At 41.0% G+C, this 21,648-nt stretch overlaps 1 protein-coding gene across 7 annotated transcripts in view; it reads right to left on the bottom strand.

Annotated features, from left to right (window-relative positions):
• Nucleotides 1-21,648, bottom strand: part of HELZ (helicase with zinc finger) — a 143,446-nt gene that overhangs the window by 50,960 nt on the left and 70,838 nt on the right. For 6 of the 7 annotated variants that reach the window (XM_043442183.1, XM_043442063.1, XM_043441878.1 and 3 more), the window contains 7 exons: nucleotides 19,667-19,846; nucleotides 19,033-19,137; nucleotides 11,366-11,544; nucleotides 8,361-8,479; nucleotides 7,058-7,203; nucleotides 5,314-5,461; nucleotides 893-1,076 (listed from right to left, as the gene is read on the bottom strand). In XM_043442183.1, coding sequence (XP_043298118.1) covers nucleotides 893-1,076; nucleotides 5,314-5,461; nucleotides 7,058-7,203; nucleotides 8,361-8,479; nucleotides 11,366-11,544; nucleotides 19,033-19,137; nucleotides 19,667-19,846 — 1,061 coding nt within the window. The remainder of the gene's footprint in view (nucleotides 1-892; nucleotides 1,077-5,313; nucleotides 5,462-7,057; nucleotides 7,204-8,360; nucleotides 8,480-11,365; nucleotides 11,545-19,032; nucleotides 19,138-19,666; nucleotides 19,847-21,648) is intronic. The other variant, XM_043442272.1, reaches the window with a different exon arrangement.

Below are 21,648 nucleotides of genomic sequence, written 5' to 3'. Positions count from 1 at the left end.
CATCAGGAGGAAGCCTTGAGAGCCCAGTTTATACACTTTACCCCAGATTCTTTCTTACATTAACATATCTATCCCTCATTCTGTGACAAGCCTCCACATATCTGAGTACAGTTTTAGTGTCAATTCTTAGTCCTCTCTTCTCCAGGCCAAGCAGTCATTGTTCTTTCAAGCATTTCTGCTTGAACCACATGCAGGCTCCAGACCACTAACTGTGCTAGGTCTTCCCTGGATGCTTCCTGGTTTACTAGCAGTAGTCTTCCTAAAACGCACACCCGAATTCTGCATGATCTGAATGCACAGTACAGTGGAGCTATTCCCCCCATCCCCACCATAATTTAGAAATTATTATTGGATATTCCCATGGAACCTCACACTGTACTTGGCTTCTCTGGCCCTCACACTATAGTGCTGCTTTACTTACTTAAATGCACAAATTTTGTAGCAACTAATCACATGAAAATTTTTAAAAGTTGCTTTATTCACTTAGGAATTTAGATAAAGAACAAACTATGCCTTTAATAAGCTATGCCTATTCCTGGCTTGACAGGTGCAAGTTAAAAATCTTTATGAAGAGATAAAATCTTTAGTTCTTGGATACATTATAATGACAATAAGTGTTGGATGCCACTGTGACCGTAACTACAGCACACACATTCACACAGTTATAGTCATAGAAGAAGTCAATTTGTTCATACTTCTTTTATTCGGATACAAAAAATTAATAAGCATGTAAATGAGCTCAACATTTAATTGCCAATGTCGGCGTTAAAGAACTTGATGTGAAACGAATACACAAATGCTTGTTCAGAAATCTTGAATTCTAAATATCAGAAGTGCACATACTTTGAAATTTAAGCATTTGAATAACCAATTCATTTCAATTCATAGTTACCTTGAACATTGAGCACCCTTTCTACGTTAACATCAGATAACCTCTTTTTCCGAAGTTCGGCACGTATCCTGAACACCTGGTCTGCGTAAGGAGTCACCACACCAATACTGCCGTCATCCAGTTTGCCCCACGCTACCGGCCACTTCCTTCTCAGCTCCTCCACACGCTCCACCACTTCAAATACCTTTAAATAAGCACACACGTAGACATATTAAAGGCATCAGAAAAATTTATGGTAACTGAAATAGATGTACAAATGATCCCATATTAGCAAATGTCAGTTTAAAACAACCTCTAGATAGGAGTACTGCTTTGCTGATATGAACACAGAGAGAATAAAAAATTTTTATTTACATTTCAAGCAGTAAATTTCTACAGTAGTGCACCCAGTGAAAACATGGGAATCAGAGAAAATGTAACTGGCAGTTGGCCCCCACCCTCTGCCTCACCTCCATTCCTACATGAGGACAGGTTTGAGTTCCTACCTGGAGAAAAGGGCATGAAGCTGGCAACCCCACTGGGGAAACAGGGAAGCAGGTTCCCACATCACCAGCATTTCTCAGTCCATCTCCGCAGAGCAAGCCAATGAAACCACGAGACTCCCAGAGTCAGGGCCTCCCATCAGGTCTCGGCAGTACAAGGGCTAACGCCACCTCCATCCCCACTGACAGCTCAACAGAGCAGCCGAGAGCCGGGGCTGCCAAACCGCAGCTGGGACGAGCGCACACCTGGGCTCCACGGAGGGGCTGGCGTGCGGCGGTCAGTGCCTTCCAGCAGCTCAACTCCACCCAGGCCACTGCAGGACCCGCACAACCAAGCCACACCACATTTCACCCAGCTGAACTCTTCGGACCCCACTTACTAAATCATAACATGGTTTTTAGTGTAGTTCAATCTACTTTAACTCAATGAATTGATCAGTTTCAATGCTTGGCACAGTAGGTGATAAAATGGTTAATAAAACAGGTTCCTTGTCTGCTAAAAGATTACTGTATATTTAGAAAATAGTGTCCTAATTTAAAATGGATATATAAGACAAGCTCAATGGAGGGTCAGGCAAGAGCCTAAGGGCAGAGAGAGGAAGGAGACAATTTTTAATATATTTAAAATACATTATTTATTCACTATTTGTCAGTAATATCTATTCAAATTTATAACAGTGACTATACAAAAATTTATAGTTTTATTCCTTTTAAGAACTTGAGGATTACTGGCCAGGATGCAGCTCCCACTTGCAGATATAAATTCAAATGAATGACAAAGGAATAGACTCCAGTTGTCCTATTGTTATAATAAAATAGCAGCAAGTGAAACAAAGACTGTCTAAGGACTCTGGTGAGCCCACTGGATTGGAAACAGTGTACTCTCAACATAAGCATGAGAAAGGCAGGTCTGAGTCTCCACAACAAGGAACAGGGCAAGCTCTCTCGCCCACTGCATTAGATGTGGTGGTGTGTGAACAGCAGGGCCACATCTCTGCTGCCCACCTCTACACACTGTCCTTCCACTAAGCCACACAACCACTTCCCCACTTCGTCTCTCCCCTGCCCTTTACATCGTAAGCAGCAGAAAACTAGTCAAAATACACAGACTTGGAATGCTCTGAGGAGTTCGGGGAGCCTCTCTCCTAGACAAACTCTACCGAGCTCGTCAAGCTTAACAGATAATCATCCAAAGTCTCTGGAGATTAATCAAAGCGTTTGCGAGAAACTGAGAAGCACTGCTTCAACAAAACCTACACAAGTCAGAGCACAAAGTGGAAGGCTGGGCACTCAGGCCCGGGACTGCACCCACTCTCCACAGCAGAGTCTCAAGGACCACATCAGTGGCTGAGGGGCAGCCCCCATCTACTCGCGCTCCCTGGGGTGCAAAAGCTACTCCAGGTGGTTTTGGCAGCAGCTGAACATCAGAGATCTCCTTTTCCCAGCAACATGCGGCAGAAGGCCCGTGAGCAGTCGGCAGCACTTGGGCAGCACCTCCCCTTCCCGAGTCCTGGTCTGCAGCGAGGACCTGAGTGGACGCTGGGCGAGGCTGGCGGCCTTCTCTGCTCAGACAGGGTGTGCCACAGGAGAGCCGATCAGGTGAGCCCGGCAGCCAGGTGGCAGCTGCCACCTCCCACAGCTTCCGAGGACAGAAGACCCACTCTGTAGATTCAGCAGCCAGTGGACAATAGCAGACCTCGCCTCCCAGCTCTGGGCTGCAGAGGGTCCACTCTCTGGGGTACAGCAGCTTCTGGACAGCAGCACAGATTCTACACACTTGACATTCAAGGCTCCTTCTGCAGGACAGTGCAGTGAGACAGCCGGTGAAGAGCAAGTCCACACCCTTCTGCAGCAACTGTGCCCTGAGTTCTGCCCTGGAGATCAGAGCAAACTTCACAAGGCGGCACCCCTCTGTTCCTGCCAAGGGCCCAACTTCAGCTGGACTGCACCGTGGAGTGATTGATGCCGCGGGGAAATGAAAAGTGAACTAGTGGAGATGAAAAGTTCACCAGAGGGCCCCAACAACAGATCTGAGCTGGTAGAAAAACAAACTAGCAAACAAAAATATTCAGATAGAGATCACGTGATTTGAAGACGGAGCGGGGATGGAAAAAAAGACAAAATCCTCAGAGAAACATGGAACACCATTAAGCCCACCAACATACTGGGAGACCCAGAAGAGATAGAAAAGAGCAGAAAAAAAATTCAAATAAATAATCGCTAAAATTTTTCCAAATTTGATGAAAAACTATAATCAACACATCAAGTTCAGTGAACTTCAAGTAAGATAAATGCAAAGAGATCCACACCCAGACATACCATCGTCAACATGGTGGAAGTCACAGACAAAAACAAGTCCTTGAAAACAGCAACAAAAAAACAACTCATCATCTACAAAGAACACCAACAAGATTAACAGAAGACTTCTCATCAGAAACAATGCTGGCAATAAAGCAGTAGGAAAGCATATTTCAGTGTGCTGAAAGAACTCAAACTATAATCTAATATCCAACAAAACTACTTTCCAAAGTGAAGTGAAGTCGCTCAGTCGTGTCTGACTCTTTGCGACCCCATGGACTGTAGCCCACTAGGCTCCTCGGTCCATGGAATTCTCCAGACAAGAATACTGGAGTGGGTTGCCATTTCCTTCTCCAGGGGATCTTCCCGACACAGGGATTGAACCTGGGTCTCCTGCATTGTAGGCAGACGCTTTACTATCTGACCTACCAGGGAAGCCCACTTTCCAAAAATGAAGGCAAAATAAAGACATTCCCAGAAAAACAAAAACTGAAAGATTTCCTTACTAGCAGACGTGCCCTAAAAGAAATACTAAAATTTCTTCAGGCTGAAAGCAAGTGACTCTAGACAGTAATTCGAATCAACACAAACAAAGCATACTGCTAAACACAATTACATGGTTAATTATAAAAGATGGTAAAACAGCATATTTATTCTCCTTTCTCATCTTAACTGACTTTCCAGCCAGCATTTTCCAACCTGAGTGCAAAAGTAATAAAGGAAACCCTTAGAGTTATCTGTCAATATTTCAAATGTAAAGAAAAGTTTACCTTTTCCTAAAATTAACTGGCACAGACAAATTAAAATGCCAAGTTGCTTTGCTTCTGGCTAGGATTTTACCAAATGGGTACCGTCAATTTTCTTGTACTGACTTCTAACTCCAGGCCTCTGATCAATTTTAAAAGGGGAAGATGAATTATTGTTACATAATAAAAGCCATTTCTTTGTAAATAAAATGAGTAAAGCATGGGACTCAAGGGAGGAGAGGGAGACAGATACCACAGATCAAGAATCATTCCCCTAATGACCAACCAGGCACACCGCCTCCCCTGGGCTTCCTGAAGTCCAGAACTCCACTCCCACGTGACAGCCAGAAACAAACCTCAGGGTCTCTGGTCTGAGACCCTGAAGACACAGAGGTTTTTGTCTGCTGCCTGATCTGACCCCTCACACTATCCACATTTTCTCTAAACTTAAAAAGTCAGAAACTGTAAGAGAACCATACAAGTTGTAGCACATAATGGACTAGCAACGTCGTCATCCATGTGACCTCTTGGAGGACAGGACTCTTGTCAAGTCTTACACGTTTAAAGCTGACACCTGATTCAAGCATGCACTATAAAATGTGATCATAGTCCTTTTAAGATGGCTAACAATAATAACCTATATGAAAACACCGACTTTTAAATTAAGCTCTGTACTTTGGCATAAGACAGAATGTAAACCAAAATTTTTGTTTCCCACGGGAGATTTATCTTAACAAATCAATGTTACACAAAAAAGAATAAACCTTCATACCATTTTTATGTAAATCAAGTCAACACATGACAAAATATCAACCCAAATTTTAAATAAAAGCTTAATAAGACCAGACTTTCTGACTGCAAAAATGTTGACAATTTGCAAGAAGAACTAAGGTACCTCTGCATTATTATAAAAAGCGGTGCTGTTTTTCTCCTGCACATCCTCCCCTCGTGCTGTAAAGAAGGTCAGTGGGTAGAACTCCTTGTGTGCTGGCTGCTTTCCACTGGCCATCAGCTTGCCCTCATAGAAGAGCTCAGAGGTGTAACTGCAGAAAAAGACCAAAATACATAAATAAATAAGTAAAAAGTAACTGAGCTCCAAAATTAATTTTACCCATGAGAAACAAAAATTACCCGTCAAATCTAAAGTTGCTGTATGCCCATGATTAATTTTAATCCAAACATCTAATATCCATGCTGCCAAGATCTCCTCCAAAATTAACCACAGCAATACAAACACTGCAGGGCCCTGGCACACCTCTGCTACATGAACTGACCCGGGGAAGGTGTGGAGCCGGAACACAGAAAGCAAAGGGAGAAACAGTGATGCTCAATTCTAAATGAGAATCCTGCTCTATAAGGAAATTTGCTAGCTGTTATGGTTCTCTACACTAAAATTATTTTAAATGTGTATTTTGATTTACATAGATCATATACTTTTGCAAACAAAGATCTATAGACATTGAAACAACACACATAACTGAGGGTCATTCCAGTCTTCAACTGTAAAATGATTACTCTTCACTAAGGAAGATACTACCTAGTACTCCATTCATCACTGACTGCAGAAAATGACTGGCAACAATAAAAGGAACCACATGTTGAGATAATGATAAAAGCCATAGTTAAATCTAAATTTACTTTTCTCTCTCCTGTTGCTTTCACAGAAACCTAAAAATGATTTTCCCACAACTGCCATAATCAATATTATTAAATTACACTAAATTTGAAAAAGTCTTAAGTTTTGGTGGTGATAGTGACTGAACGCAGCACACAGGGCTCCCCGGGGTTGGTCTGGATGAGGCTGAAGGGTACTCTGGCCTGTGGCTCTTCAGTGAGCTACTGCTCAAGATACTTTCAATGATGCGCACTCTATTTAATAGAAACCTTTTAAAACTTTTATTACTAAATTTCATGGTTTTCCTTCCTTCCTTCCTCCCATCCTTCCTTTCTTCAAAACAGATTCCTTGTGTAACACAACCAGACACATATTCATAAACCGTTATGCAATTTGTCAATATATTTGCTTATTTTATATATATATGTCAATATATTTGCTTATTATATATATATATATATCACGTAGTTTTACAGACACATTATGTATTCGGTCACAGAAAAAGGTGTTATAGCTAGTAGAAACTGAAGATTTGTCTGCAGAACGGCCCTGCTATAGAAAATTACAGCTAATTCTTGCTGCTGCTGCTGCTAAGTTGATTCAGTCGTGTCCGACTCTGTGCGACCTCACAGACGGCAGCCCACCAGTCTCCGCCATCCCTGGGATTCTCCAGGCAAGAACACTGGAGTGGGTTGCCATCCCTTCTCCAATGCATGAAAGTGAAAAGTGAAAGTGAAGTCGCTCAGTCGTGTCCGACTCTTCGAGACCCCATGGGCTGCGGCCTACCAGGCTCCTCCGACCATGGGATTTTCCAGGCAAGAGTACTGGAGTGGGTTGCCATTGCCTTCTCCGCACTAACTCTTGAGGTGTAACTTTTACAGACATAAAATTTAATATAATTTGCGACACTAGGGACACCGTGTAACTCTGCGGGGAATAATCTGTCCCTAGGATCAGTGGTGTGCTCAGTCCCCTCCCCCAGACCACAGATGACAGCGTGGCAGAGCGGGCAGCTCACACCTACTTGATGATAGCTTCGTGGGAGCGGTAGTTCTCGCACAGGAGGATCCTACAGGGAAACTCGGCAGGGTAGTGCTCATAGAGCCGGTCAAGTAACGACACGTGGAGGTTCCTCTCCCTGGCAAACTCGCTGTAAACAAAAGGACTGAGCTGTAACAGACAAACACACAGGGGAAAATTTAACTAAATATACAAATAGTATTCTTATTAACATACTTATAAAAAAAAATCCACCATGCTGGAACTTCTGATATACTAAATCTCAGCATGCTGAATGTTGCAATAAGCAGAGTCAAACATATATTCTAGGAAAAACTTCACTACTATAAAGCTTTTTACTACTATAAAGTTTTAGCTAAGTTTTCCAACTTTTCCTTTCAGTATGTCAACACTAACCTAGAGTGTCTGTATCCAGGTTAATAAAGGACTTCTCTGACTTAATAATAAATAGCTACTACCTTAGTAATTTTAGGAATGTGACCCACTGTATCACTGGTGGAGTCAATCTACTGTTTCACTAAAATTAATCAACTATTTCAAATGGTAAGCTGGCAACATATACAACCTATGACTAAAAAACTTCTTTTTAATAATTAGCACAAAGCCATATTTATCTCGTAAAGTGTAACAAACCATTCTTGACTATAACTTAGACACTAAGAACAAAAACTAAACTACTTCTGGCAAAGCAATAAAAATAGAATTTGTTCCTCTACATTCAACTCTTTCCTAAAGGTCTGGACAACTACAATACTCTATACGTTCAATCAGTCAACGGTGACAAAAGAGAAAGAACCTTAATTTGCAGCTCTGTAAAACTGATATTTTATTAGAAAAACTGTAATTCTCTTTCATACATAGGTATTAATAAGATCAGACAAGTTCCTTGAGATTTTGACTCATTTTTTATTTTAACTTCCCACGATGGTGAAAAATTTAATGCTTCAGGAAAACAAATGTTGGGGACAGGAACTGAGGAATCATAGGGAGGATAATTTAAATTTATTCAATAAAGAAAAGAATCAAATATTCCTACTGTAGAGAACTGAACTTCAAATTAACAAACATGAAAATGGTAACACTGATAACTTTATTCATTCTGCTCTCTATCCAAAGGAAATAAAGTGGTAGGGTAGCAATTTTCCTTCAGAAATACCAACATTTTTCACTATTAGTACAGAAACATTTAAAGTACTTGAACTGAAATGCATGGCACAATTTCACAGGGCGCTTTAGGAAACAAACCGACACTAAACATCAAAACATAACACAAGCTCCTTTCGACAGGCTGACTCGAGGGCACCTACCTGCATGTGGTCACCGGCTAGGACAACCCGCGTGTGTTTAGTTGCTAGCGCCAGAGGCATGATGGTTTCACACTCCATGGCCTGGGCAGCCTCGTCTAACAAAATGTGAGTGAAAAACCCTACAAGGCACGGGGCAAACACAGGACAGTACATTACAGCAGTGATAAAGGGAGGAAGTCCTCTCTTCTCTGTTAAGGAAAGAATTCAGAGGCCTAACTTAAAGACTTCTGAGTGCTTTAATACCAATCCTCAATTTAGAAAACCGCATGTACATTTCAGTCATTATTTAGAAAACAGAAGTTGAAATGAATAACTATTTTACTCAATAATAGACAATAAATGGCACCTGGACCTCCCAGTCCCCAGACTAACAAGTTCCATCCGTGCATGCGAAAGAGACTTTAAAGTTCAAGATAGCAGCTCTCACCACAAAGAAAAGCTGGCAATGAAACAGTGATAGGCCCAAAGTCCTTTCACTGTTTATTTGCTAAAACACCAAAAACAAAACAATGGTAGTTCATGAGTAACTTTAGCTTAAACATACATATTAGACATTAAGATAAAGAATATCATACCCAAAATCTAATATAAAAGAGAAAGTTATAATCCATCTTTGACCAAAAACAAAGGTTATCTATTAGCAAATTCACTAATTTGATTATTTAGGTTTATTTTGTGTGTGTGTGTGTGTGCGCGCGCGCGCATGTGAGTGTGTGTATAGACAGATTATATATAATTTTTTACTCTAAGAACCTATCCTGGTTGAAAAAAAAAATCACCAGTCTGAAAAAAAAAGATACAACAAGCATCAAAAATGTACATTATCAAATATTCCTCAGATGCAAACATCCCATGTCTGGCTCACTGCTGTTGCTCACACTGAGCACAGAAATCTGTGGACAGGATGAAGAGCCCGCGCCCTTTCCTGAGGGGGAACAGAGCGGGAATCTCCCTGCTGTCTCGACACGCAGGAGTAAATGCTGCCCCCACCACCAGCTCCCTGAGTGGGGGGTGGGGGGGCCTGCTTTCACGCCACAGCAGAGAACACAGTTTCTTAACAGAACGGCTAGCTATAAACCCTCTAGGTTATTCAGCCTCCTGTGAGTTGACCCAAGAACCTAACCTCTATTTCTCTGAATGGCAACGAGTTCCAAATAGTCTGTTTATACAGCTTTCTAATGCAACCTGTTTCTAGGTTGGAGACTTTCTAAATCTTACTGACTGACAGGAATAACCACCACCACTACCTTCATCATGGTCCATTCAAATAAACGGCTGTGCTGACAGTACAAGTATCAGTAACCGTTGTCTGTTTGATGACAGTGGCCCAAGCATGATGTGGACACGTGCAATTTTCTCCCTGTTTAGGAGAACTTGTGCTTTTTATTCTACAAGAATAATTAAAAGATGACTATATAATTACAGGGTCGAATTGGAAAAACTGAAACTAGTGGAAAAAAAATGTACTGTTTCTGTTAGATAACATTTTAATTAAATACAGTTAGGTTTAAATCAGGAATTGAATAAATCCTGAAATTGTTAGACTACAGCTTAAGCTAGTAAAAGAAACCTAAATTAGTCAAACTGATTTAGCCTGAGCCTTGGTTGTCTAGCCTGTAAAATAACCCTCCATGAGATGACATGAGAATTAAAGTATAAACAATGCCAAAAATGAAGCAGGTAGCTGACTTCCATAAGTCATTTCAGTCTTATAAATGTACTACTCTCTTGCTCTTCAAAGCCATTCTTTGCTCTTCCTCACAAAACTATACTGTTTAGGAGGTTTGGGTATTTAATTTACGTGGCAAATATGCAGAGTATAATCATAAAGTAATGAGACTGATTGTTAAATAAACATACCAAAATTTACATTGCAAATAAGTGCTGTTCCATCAAAGAAGTCAGTTGAGAGGAAATATAACTCATTCCAAAGGATGCAGCCACTGTTCAAAACATTTTTGAAACTCTGCTTTTGTAACTGCCCTCACCAGCCAGCTATGAGCTGCGTGCACAAGAAAAATAAGTCTCATTACATGAGAGGCACGTCTCTCTTTTTTTTCAATGCCCCTAATGGTATCACTCAGTTTGATAACCTACCTTATTTACCAGACATGTCTCCGAAAGATTTTGAAGCTTTTCTAAAATTAAATCTACCTTCAAAAAAGAAAGTTTGGCCATTGTTCATTTTTTAAGATAAACAGAGGTTTATCAAGGGCCTCCAGGTGTCTATGCCCTGGGCCAGGTGCCAGGAATACAAGGTGAAGGGAACTGTCTCTACCTTTCAGAAATGGGAAAGAACTTGGTACTGGCTCTGAAAGCAATTCCAAAAGGAGAGAGCAAAAATGCGTTGAGCAATGTCAACAATTGTAATATAAGAACAATAAATGAATGTCCTTCCAAAGCAACTACCTTAAAGTGACACCACATTTTGATGGTTAAGCTTTGCCATATTTATCAGAACTTTTTGTTACCTTATATCTGTACTTTCTATATTTGATTTTACATAGTTCCTATAATTAAATATAATAATAGTATGTCAAAAAAACTATAATTGTTGTCTCTACACTGTATTAATGCACAAGTATTTTAAAATTATATACTTGAGAAAACTGTAAAAAAAAAAAACAACAAAACTGTCCAATTTGAATTTCTCACATGATCAATATTAAGTAAACACCATCTGATCAATCAGAGAACAAGACAGAGTAACAGTCACTAAAATGTCTAAACTAGGGATAGATAATTTTTTCTGTGTGAAGGGCCAAACAGTGACATTCTAGGTTTTTTTCTAGCCACGCAATCTGTTGAAACTACTCAACTCAGCTGCTGTAGCACAAAAGCATCCATAGAGAATATAGGGAGTAAACGGGCATGACTGTGTTCCATCCAATAAAACTTTATTTACAAAGACAGTTGGCCGGATATGGCCCACAGGCCAACGCCTGGTCTAAACTGAACGTAGAAGCCCTGTGCATTCACTTTTTCTGTGTCTTGAGTCAGCATACCAGGTTCAAGGTCCAACTGACAGAGGTACTGGGAAGTGTTCAATGTAACAACCACCACTCTGTGTTTAAGAATATCTTCTTTCTGTGGCATCTGAAAGGTGGAATGTGCGCTTGAGATCAAACAGTACTGATGCACAACTGGGTGGACAGTCTTCACCCAGCGGTTTCTGAAATATACCCTATAAAAGAAGACAACATGTCCTGTTTATACTTATTAACATCTTATTGTATCTGATTATCAAAACACTGACAGTATAATTTTAAGACTACAATACCTGGAATTTAACAAATAAATTTGATAACTGTTAACAGTCTACTGGATTAGAATATAACATACAATGTTGACTTCCCCCAGAATCAAGCAGAAAGTACATACACTATGATAAGAAAAATATCAAATTATTTTAAGTGTTCAGATTAATTTTACAACAGAATGACACAAAGGGTTTTATGAGCATTGGTTTTCTTTTTAATTGAAAACATTTCCAATTACTTTTTTCCCTGGAATATCTTACAAAAATAACATTTTAATTATCTATGCTAATAAAAAACAATGAATTGCATACTTACAAGAGATTTCAAAAGTTACTTGCATTTTCACTTTAGAATACAGTCTTACACCTATATTTAAGCAGATCTTTATCTAAAGTTCTGGAGATTTAAAAATAAATTTAAATTCTGGACAACCAGAAAATCTTAAACGCATCTCTTCTATTAATTGCAAAAGAAAAATATAAATAGGACTCATGCAACAGATTACTAAGATGGTATACAAACATGTCATCCACCTTCCTCCCATCTCCAACTCACCCCATCACAAAGATCCACTGGGTACCTATCCACTACAGCCCAGTACAGAGGCAAATCACAGGGCTTGCAGGCTGTCATAAAGACTTTGGGTTTACTGTGATTTTAACAGAGAGCCATCGGAGAGTTGTAACAAGGCACATGTCATGTGACATGACTTATGTTGTTAAAGGGCCAGTCTGTTTCTGTAGACAGAATACATAGTTCCGGAGGCAGGGGAGACGGCTGGACACTGGGGTACTGGTAAATGCTGAACAATCAGCTTTCAGGAGCAGAGGGCATGGCCTGATCTGTAGTATGTGCTGGTCTTTGTGCTATAAAACTTGCTATCATGGCCCATTTCAAGCTACCAACATGATGTTACTAAACATGAACCTGGGAGGACATGCACATGATTGGCTCTCACAAACCAGTACAAGCTGCTCCATCACACCACAGACTATGAGAGGCAGGGGCAGGGACAACAGCAGGGAGACCAGTTAGGAGGCTACTGTAAGGATCTGGATAAGAGAAACCAAATGTGTGGACTAGGTGGTAACAGCAGAGATGTGAAAGTGGTCAGATACACTATACACTTTGAGAGGAACACTAACAGGATTTACTGATATACTAGATGTGGAATTTAAGAGAAAGGATGATTCCATGGCTTTGAAACTAGATGAATGGCAGTGGTGGTGATATGGAAGAACAAGTTTGGGGTGGGAATTGAGAATTCAGTCTTGAATATATTTAGTAGCAGACACCCACATAGAGATATCCAGTAAGCAAAGGCATTTGTAAACGTGGAGAATGCCCAAGATGAGAAAATACAATAGAGATAAACCTGAAGGCTAGTAGAGTTCACCTGGAGAACAGAGTAGTTAGCAAACTAGCTGGAAGAATGGTCAAGGGATCACCTCAACACGCACAGACTGGGAAACAGAGAGGCTCAGGAGAGAGACTGGGAAACGGAGAGGTGCGGGGGGGACACCGGGAAATGGAGAGACGCAGGGGGGACACCGGGAAACGGAGAGACGCAGGAGAGAGACTGGGAAACAGAGAGGTGCAGGGGGGACACCGGGAAACGGAGAGGCGCAGGGGGGACACCGGGAAACGCGGAGTAATGTGTGCGTCAAGGAAAGAGAGAGCTGGGAAAGACGCGGAGAGGCCGCCGGGGGGGGGAGGGGGGGGTGGGACACCGGCGAAATGGAGAAGGGCGCGGAAGGGGGACACCGGGAACGGAGAGGCAGCTGTGGGGGGGACACCGTGAATGCTGGAGAGGCTGCGGTGGGGGACACCCTGGGGGCCAAAGTCGGAGAGGCTCAGGGAGAGACTGGGGGAAGCGGGGGAGGGCGCGGGGGGTGACACCGGGAAACGGAAGAGGCGCAGGGGGGACACCCGGGAAACGGAGCAGGCTCAAGGAGAGGAGACCTGGGAACGGAGAGGCGCGGGGGGGAACAACCGGGGAAACGGAGCAGGCGCAGGGGGGACACCGGGAAGACGGAGAGGCTCAGGAAGAGACTGGGAAAACGGAGAGGCGCGGGGGGGGGTCCGGAGGGGGGGACACCGGGAAATGGGAGAGGCCCGGGGGGGACAACCGGGGGAAAACGGGAGGAGACGCAGGAGAGGAGGCGGCTGAGGAACAGGCAGAGGCGGCAAGCGAGGGACGACTGGGAACGGAGAGCTGCAGGGGGGACAAGCGGTAAACGGAGAGGCGCAGGGGGGACACCGGGAAAAGGGAAGGCTCAGGGGAGGAGAGAACTGGGAAACGGAGAAGGCGCGGGGGGGAACAGCGGGAAACGGAGAAGGCGGAAGTCGCCTATTGTTGGTAGGGGGGGCACACCAGTGGGAAACGGAGAGGCTCAGGAGAAGACTGGGAAAATCGGGAAGAGGCGTCGGGGGTGGGGTGTGGGGGGAACACCTGGGAAAATTTGGGAGGCGCCGGGGGGGACACGCGCGGAAACGGAGGCCGCGGATGGGGGACACGGGAGAACGGAGAGGCTCAAGGAGAGGACTGGGAGAAACGGAGAGGTGCCGCGGTTGGGGGGGGGGGGACACCGGGAAATGGAGAGGCGCGGGGGGGACACCGGGAAACGGAGAGGCGCGGGGGGGACACCGGGAAACGGAGAGGCTCAGGAGACAGACTGGGAAACGGAGAGGCGCGGGGGGGACACCGGGAAACGGAGAGGCGCAGGGGGGACACCGGGAAACGGAGAGGCGCAGGGGGGACACCGGGAAACGGAGAGGCTCAGGAGACAGACTGGGAAACGGAGAGGCGCGGGGGGGACACCGGGAAACGGAGAGGCGCGGGGGGGACACTGGGAAACAGCAGTCAATGAAGCAGGAGGGAACTCAGGAGATGTTGGGGCCCGGTTAGGGGACGTAAACTGCCATGGCAGTAAATCGTGCAGGCATTTTCCGGGCCGTCAAGTCACTTGCAGCAGCACCTCACTCTCTGGCTGTGTCCTTCCTGAAACGCCCTCTTCTCCGGGCTGCCAGGACTCAGCCTCCCCCGCTCTCCTTCCTCCTGCTCCTTGCCAGGCGGGGGTTTCTCAAGGCTGAGTCTTTAGCGCTCTCCCCTCTCATCCCAGGCCCAAGCCTTCAATTACTACCAGTGACCACCCTGATGACCCCTCTGTTCAGCCAAGACCTCACCTCAGCCCCAGGATGCATATCCAACTAATTGACAACTGTCTCTTCTAGAATGCTTCAAAGGCAGTTCAAATGTAATATGCACAAACACTAATCTCATGATCTTCTAAAATGTGTTCTAACCCTCCTTGAAACAATTAAAACTGGTTGTCCTTTTTTTTAAGCAAAGAAAGCATTTAATAAATGCCCCTAATTTATAATTATAATAGAGGAAAGTAATGTATTTTAAAAACATTACTATGATAGGAAGGGCTGTGAAAGTAACCAATACTATTCCTAAAAGATGTAAAAATCTTAAACATGTTTTAGGCTTTAATACAAAATATTTAAGCAGACCAGCAAATCAGAATTTACTTTTAAATATACGAAAAACCTAATTTTACAAATTATCTGGAAAAAAAAACAATTACAAATTATGATTCCATTAATATTAACTTCAGTGTGTGTATTTAAGTATATAAATTACCAGAAATTAAACTCGAAAATATTAGTATTTATCTCTGACTGCTAAGATTACAGATAATCTTTACTTTCTTCTTTATGTTTTTCTATATCCTCTTAAATGAACATTTCATTATAAAATTAAAAAAGTAGTTTTCAAATTATTCATCCAATGTAACTCCAGGCACAGCTTCTTTCCCAAAGACAGAACAAAAATAGAAGCTCTGAGCCTCAACAATGACTTTCTGTAGATACCCCAGAAAGCTTCCTCAAGTTGAAGCTAGTGAGAATACAAAGTTTGATCATTAGGCCTCTTTCCTGAAAAATACAAGTTAGTCTAGGGCTAACTTCAAAAAGACTTAAATCTTTTCTCAGTACTTTCATTTTGTGAAACATCTAAGGTAGACACCATCTATAAGATCAGGTAGGTAGACACCATCTAGAAGATCATTTAAAACACATCCAATAACATTTTTCAAAACTGGAGAACTGACACTTTCAAGTTCATAGTATAAAATGTAAAAGTGACACCAACTAAGTAATTTACATATTTCTAGAAACAAACTGTCTGTATAACCCACAAGAATTACAATGAAATTTAAAACAAAAGACTGGTAATATATCATTTCAATTCACTGAAATTTATGTATTGAATTCATATGTAATGAATACCCCAAAAATATTATTACTTAAGATACCATAGAATCAGAAAGATCTATTTATTTAAAAATCTTTATAAAATAATATTTTATATCTGTCCAGGAAACACTACACTTTCTCCACAGATAGCCTTTATCTAATAGGTAAGAACTTGGCCAGAATCAGATACTGACCCTCAGAACCATACACAGAAAGAAGCTATGTTTTCCTCTCTATTCCATTTTAAAATCTTCTAACAAAGTAGTAGGTAAAAACTGAAACTTAATGTTATTAAAGTGGATTGTAAAACCTCCATTCCTAAATAATTTAAATTTAAGGTCGTGCTGCTGCTGCTGCTAAGTCGCTTCAGTCGTGTCCGACTCTGTGCGACCCCATAGAAGGCAGCCCGCCAGGCTCCCACGTCCCTGGGATTCTCCAGGCAAGAACACTGGAGTGGGCTGCCATCTCCTTCTCCAATGCCTGAAAGTGAAAAGTGAAAGTGAAGTCGCTCAGTCGTGTCTGACTCTTCGTGACCCCATGGACTGCAGCCTACCAGGCTCCTCCGTCCATGGGATTTTCCAGGCAAGAGTACTGGAGTGGGGTGCCATTGCCTTCTCCAATTTAAGGTCATGAGTGCGTACTAAGTCATTTCAGTTGTGTCTGACACTGTGACATCATAAACTGTGGCCTGCCAAGCTCCTCCGTCCATGGGATTCTCCAGGCAAGAATACTGGGGCAGGTTGCCTTGCCCTCCTCTAGGGCATTTTCGTGACCCAGGGAGCGAACCCGTATGGCTCCTGCATTGGCAGGCGGGTTTTTTACCACTAGCGCCACCTGGGAAGCCCAATTTAAGCTCAACTCCTGATAACTATAGAATTTTATATGTTTTAACTCTAAGTGTGCGTATTTAAACATATTTACTGTTTTAACTGTTTCTTCTTTATGGCTATTCTCCTCTTTTATCACATTTGCTAGGGCCCACTCTAAACCACAGGGTGAGAAGGTAGTCATTGTCACTTTTACTCCACAGACAACAAATCTTCAAGGTCATATGTGAACAATTAGTGCCCCCTGGTGTCCTCTCCCCTGAATCCTGGGACAACTCAGATAAAGCTGATCTCCCCAGAGTGTTCAGCCATTCTAATTCTCTCTATTCCAGCTCCCACACCTCTCATATTTGTTGTCCATTAGGAATATCATTAATTAATCTCAGTTAATATAATTATTGGGCTTCCCAGGTGGCTCAGACAGTAAAGAATCTGCCTGCAATACAGGAGACCCAGGTTCAATCCCTGGATCGAGAAGATCCCCTGGAGGAGGAAATGGCAACCAACTCCAATATTCTTGCCTGGAGAATTCCATGGCGGGAACTGAGAATTTCTGGTGGGCTACAGTCCATGGAGTCGCAAAGAGTTGGACGTGACTGAACAACTAAAACTCAATACAGTAGATGGTACTAATAAACTCTAACATTTCAATGCACTAGCTTTTCTAGGAAATACATTCACAAGTCAACACCTTTCCTCAACAGAAAACTGGTGAAAATACAGGGCCACATAAAGAAAATAAATGGGGAAGCCAAGCCTTTTCTTATTTTATTCCAGTTACTAAATGAAATAACATGAAATTTTTATTTAAATAAATTTAAGCATCTTTTGCCAGAGGGCAAGTTTCTGTACTTGGGCCACCCTACTGGAATATGTTGGATTATAACTCCCCAAACACAATTTTACACAGGAAAAGCCAAACACAATGCTAGTCAATTAATGGATTTCAGTGTTTATCAACAACAGCTCTCATGCCTCAATGTCAAATGACCTATGGTGGGTCAGCCAAGAGTTGAGGGACCTTCACCCCACTGTTTCCAAGCCAAGCACAATAATAAATGAGACTGTCACATTTCCTACATAACACACATACACAAACACACAAACATAAGCACACACACAAGCTCTACCAACAATAAAACATCTTATCTCCACCGAAGTAAGAACACACACAGCAAAAATGCTATTGCTAACTCAATTTCACTTATGAGCTAAAAAAGGTAAGAATATGAAGCAAACTAGTTACTGATGAATTTATCCACTAGTAAATACCACATTTTCATTTATAGTGACTGCATTGTTCTTATCAAATAAAACTGGATTCTACTTAAAAATAATTATCTCTTCTCTCGTCTGTCTTCAGAGTAGAAACAGCACAGCAGAAACACCTGTGCTAACAGCCATGCCACTTTCTTCTCTTTTGTTTGTTTTCATGGAATTGCTACATCATTCAAATGGCTTTGCTTATGGTTATTAAAGAATTAAATAGTGTAACCTCATTTTTCCATGCCTAGGCTCAGCTAGAAATAAAAAGTTAGTGAATTATGATTCAAAAGTGTGGTTAGAAATTAATTTTTAAACAATAATTGTATTTGAACAACATAGGGCATGACATATTAGTTTGTAAAATGGCAAAACTAAATATTAATTCATATAACAATGAAAGCAAATGGTATAGTAAATAACCATTTAATGACTCTTTATTGTTTTCTGAAGAAAAGGATTTTATTCCCCCACAATCCTGTATTTAAGAACATTTCATATCCATATACACTTAGAGGACCTACATTAACCTAGAATTTTCTTTGACACTTTATCTCTTAAATGATAGCAGAGAGTTGTAAATACCAATTACATTTTGTTGCAGAAATCACTTCAATTTCACGCTTCTCTAATGTACAGTGCCTATTAAATTACCAGCATGATCACAGTCAAAATTTTATTTCCACATTGAACTATCACTGCATGACTACTCTGCCATGCAAAATATACCACAAATTTAATTAAAATTGGTATAATCATAAATTTATTATTTTGTCATATTAGTTTTTAGAGGAACACATCAAAACTGGCTTAGATTGTAACAACATTTTTTTACATACAAAACTTAAAAAAGGATGTCTTTCTCTTAATGTTTAAGAAATGAATGGTCAAAGATTTTTAAATTTTGCCTTAAATAGTTTCTTCAAAAGGCATAACCTCCAAATGCCAAAGCACAGTTAAAGATCTTGGTTTTCTCAATGTTACTGAAATCTTGATAGACACCTTTTCTTAAGAATAATAAAGTATGATACAGATACATAATAAGCCTTAAAAAAATACCTGAGAGGTCTTGCCTGGGGATTGCCTGCTTCTACATATGGATGTAAATAATCCTTTATGTAGAGATCAGCAGCACTATTAGAATGGGTGCAAATGAGAATCCTGCTGAAATAAATGGTGCAAATAAAAAGAATGATACAACACAAAACTGTTCAAGCAGTATAACACCAAAAAAAAAGCAGTGGCCATTTTAACATAACACATTTCCCTCAACCTACTCAGTAACATCTAACACATTCAATTATGCTTTTAGGCAATTATTCTTAAAGCTTAATTACTCTCTAAGCTGTAAAGGAGACAACTTCCCCCAAATTATTTTTTAAATCATATAAAATTATTTTTAAAAAACCCCACCCTTTTGACTCTAATATTTATCACAACTCTTAGCAGACTCAGCGTTTTGATGACATATTTAAAAGCTACCATTCTGTATGTTACCAATTTTTAAAAATAGTATGTTTTCAGAAAATTCAAATGTTAGTGCTTTGGGGTCTGAGTGTGACTCTTTTTAAATTTTATGTTTAAAATCTTTACAAGCAAGATGAAAATTGTCTTGCTAGCCCTTGCTCTGTTTCCACAAGGACACAAGCTGGGCCCTACTGATGAGATCAGAGCACACGCACCACCACCTTACCTGGTCTCCTGTTGCTGGAGAATGTGCTTGACGGCCTGAGCTAGAGTGAATGTTTTGCCTGTCCCATACGGGCCAATGATGAGGACAGGGGGCAACTGTATTGAAAGTGGGGTTGTAATGGCCAGAACAGCCTCTTTCTGTTTTGCATTTAGCCGAGGATCCAACTGCTCGTCCCACTGCCTAAAGAAAATTAAAATGTAAGTTATTTTAAACATAACCTGACATACAGGTATCCTGAATTTCAACGAACCATTAAAAATGCTGAAATAACAGAGCACCTATAACAACAAATGCTCATTCTAAAACTACATGTTAAAAATTCCCAAAACAGAGTCAGTGTAGGGTGTTTTACTATGATGATCAGAATTCACTGTGATCATCTTGTCCTTTCCAAGTGCACAAGACTCTGGTAACTAAGCTAAAGACATCACAACACACTTCTAGTCGAGCTGCTGCCATGTCTATAAACAGTAACAGCAATGTCTCCAAAATGTAATTTCCCTCTTACATAAAAGCACCAGAAAACTTTTTTCTGGTGATAATGTATTAGCAGTTTCTTTGCATAGCAAATTAAATGCCAAAGGGAAACTAACTAATTTTCAAACACTAAACCACTGAAAGATTTTTCAGTAAAATCTCAAACAAACAAAAAATAAAAACCTCTGTGTGTCACTGATTAAGAGATATCAAACTTTTATAAAGATCTTAATTTAGAAAATAAGGTTTTGTTCACGGTGCTTTTCAGGTCTACCATATCCTTTAACTTTTCTATTCATTCTATTAATTTTTGAGAGTTTGATACTGAAACTCCAACTAAAAATCTTAATTCATCTACCCCAAAAATAATTTAATATATAGTAGAACTTTATGTAACTTTGTTCTGTATTCTCCAAGTTTCCTATAAATGTACTATCATACTTTCATAATTTAAAAAAGAAAATAGTTTAAGGCCAAACAAGATGAAATGTTTTCTAATATTTCCACACAAGTAAGACAGGTGTGTCACAGTCTTCAGGGCAGAGACACCTGTCACGGCAGCACAAACGGCTCTGTAAGGAGGTCTATCTTATTAGTGTCACTTCTCCGACTTGGCTAATTTTGAAGATTTAAATGGACAGCAGAGGCTGAAAGGGATCAAACTAAGTGGAGAATCAACAGCATTCCTTCTCACAACTACAATTATAGTACTAAAGATTGCAACAACTATGGTAAAAATGATAGAGATGTGAACCAAAATAGGAAGGGTGTGTGTAATTGGAAATTTTGCAAAATGCCTACAAAACAATCCTGAAATAGGAGAACATGGTTTAGACAGAACAATTTCCACTCTATGAGGCTACACTGTACTTAAAACAGAAGCTAGTTATTTATGGAAAATCTTAACTCTTTCAGTTTTAAAAAAGTATAACAAATGCTATGTATTATGATAGAAAATTTCAAACAATTCTACTAATGTAAAACCTTATAAAACAAATTTTAACCATATAAGCATGTCATTACTTATTTTTCTGATATTTACATTTTTTTAAAGCAAAAACCAAAAGGACTCTGACCAGTGACACTAGATTTCCTAGAAGCAATTCACTAAAAATTCAAGGACTCCCTCATCCAATTTACTTACTCACAATTCTGCCAGTACCCAGCAACGCTCCATCTTCTGGAAGTAAGGAAATTGCTTTAGCTGAGTACTGAGTCCAGATCTAATCTATGTGGCAGACACTGTGGAGTGGGTCCCCCTCAAACCATCCCCAGCACCCTTCTCTGCCTCCTCGATCAGTGAACAGCCAGCAGTAATACTCCCTTCTCCGGTCTCTGGAGACCCGACTTTGTTCTAAGTGGAGAGGAAAGGGAGACCCTGTCTTCAGTAGCACTGCCGGGCCTGCACCACCCTGGACCGCTGAGCGCTGGGTCCCAGTGACTACTTGCTTAAGGCACAGTGAGTTCAGCAAACTGCTACCTGCGTCCATACTGACCACTGTGAT

This window comes from Cervus canadensis, chromosome 1 (genome assembly GCF_019320065.1).
Source record: "Cervus canadensis isolate Bull #8, Minnesota chromosome 1, ASM1932006v1, whole genome shotgun sequence".
Taxonomy (NCBI): domain Eukaryota; kingdom Metazoa; phylum Chordata; class Mammalia; order Artiodactyla; family Cervidae; genus Cervus; species Cervus canadensis.
Note: the sequence above shows the minus strand (reverse complement) of the source record. Positions and strands in the feature narration are given on the sequence as shown.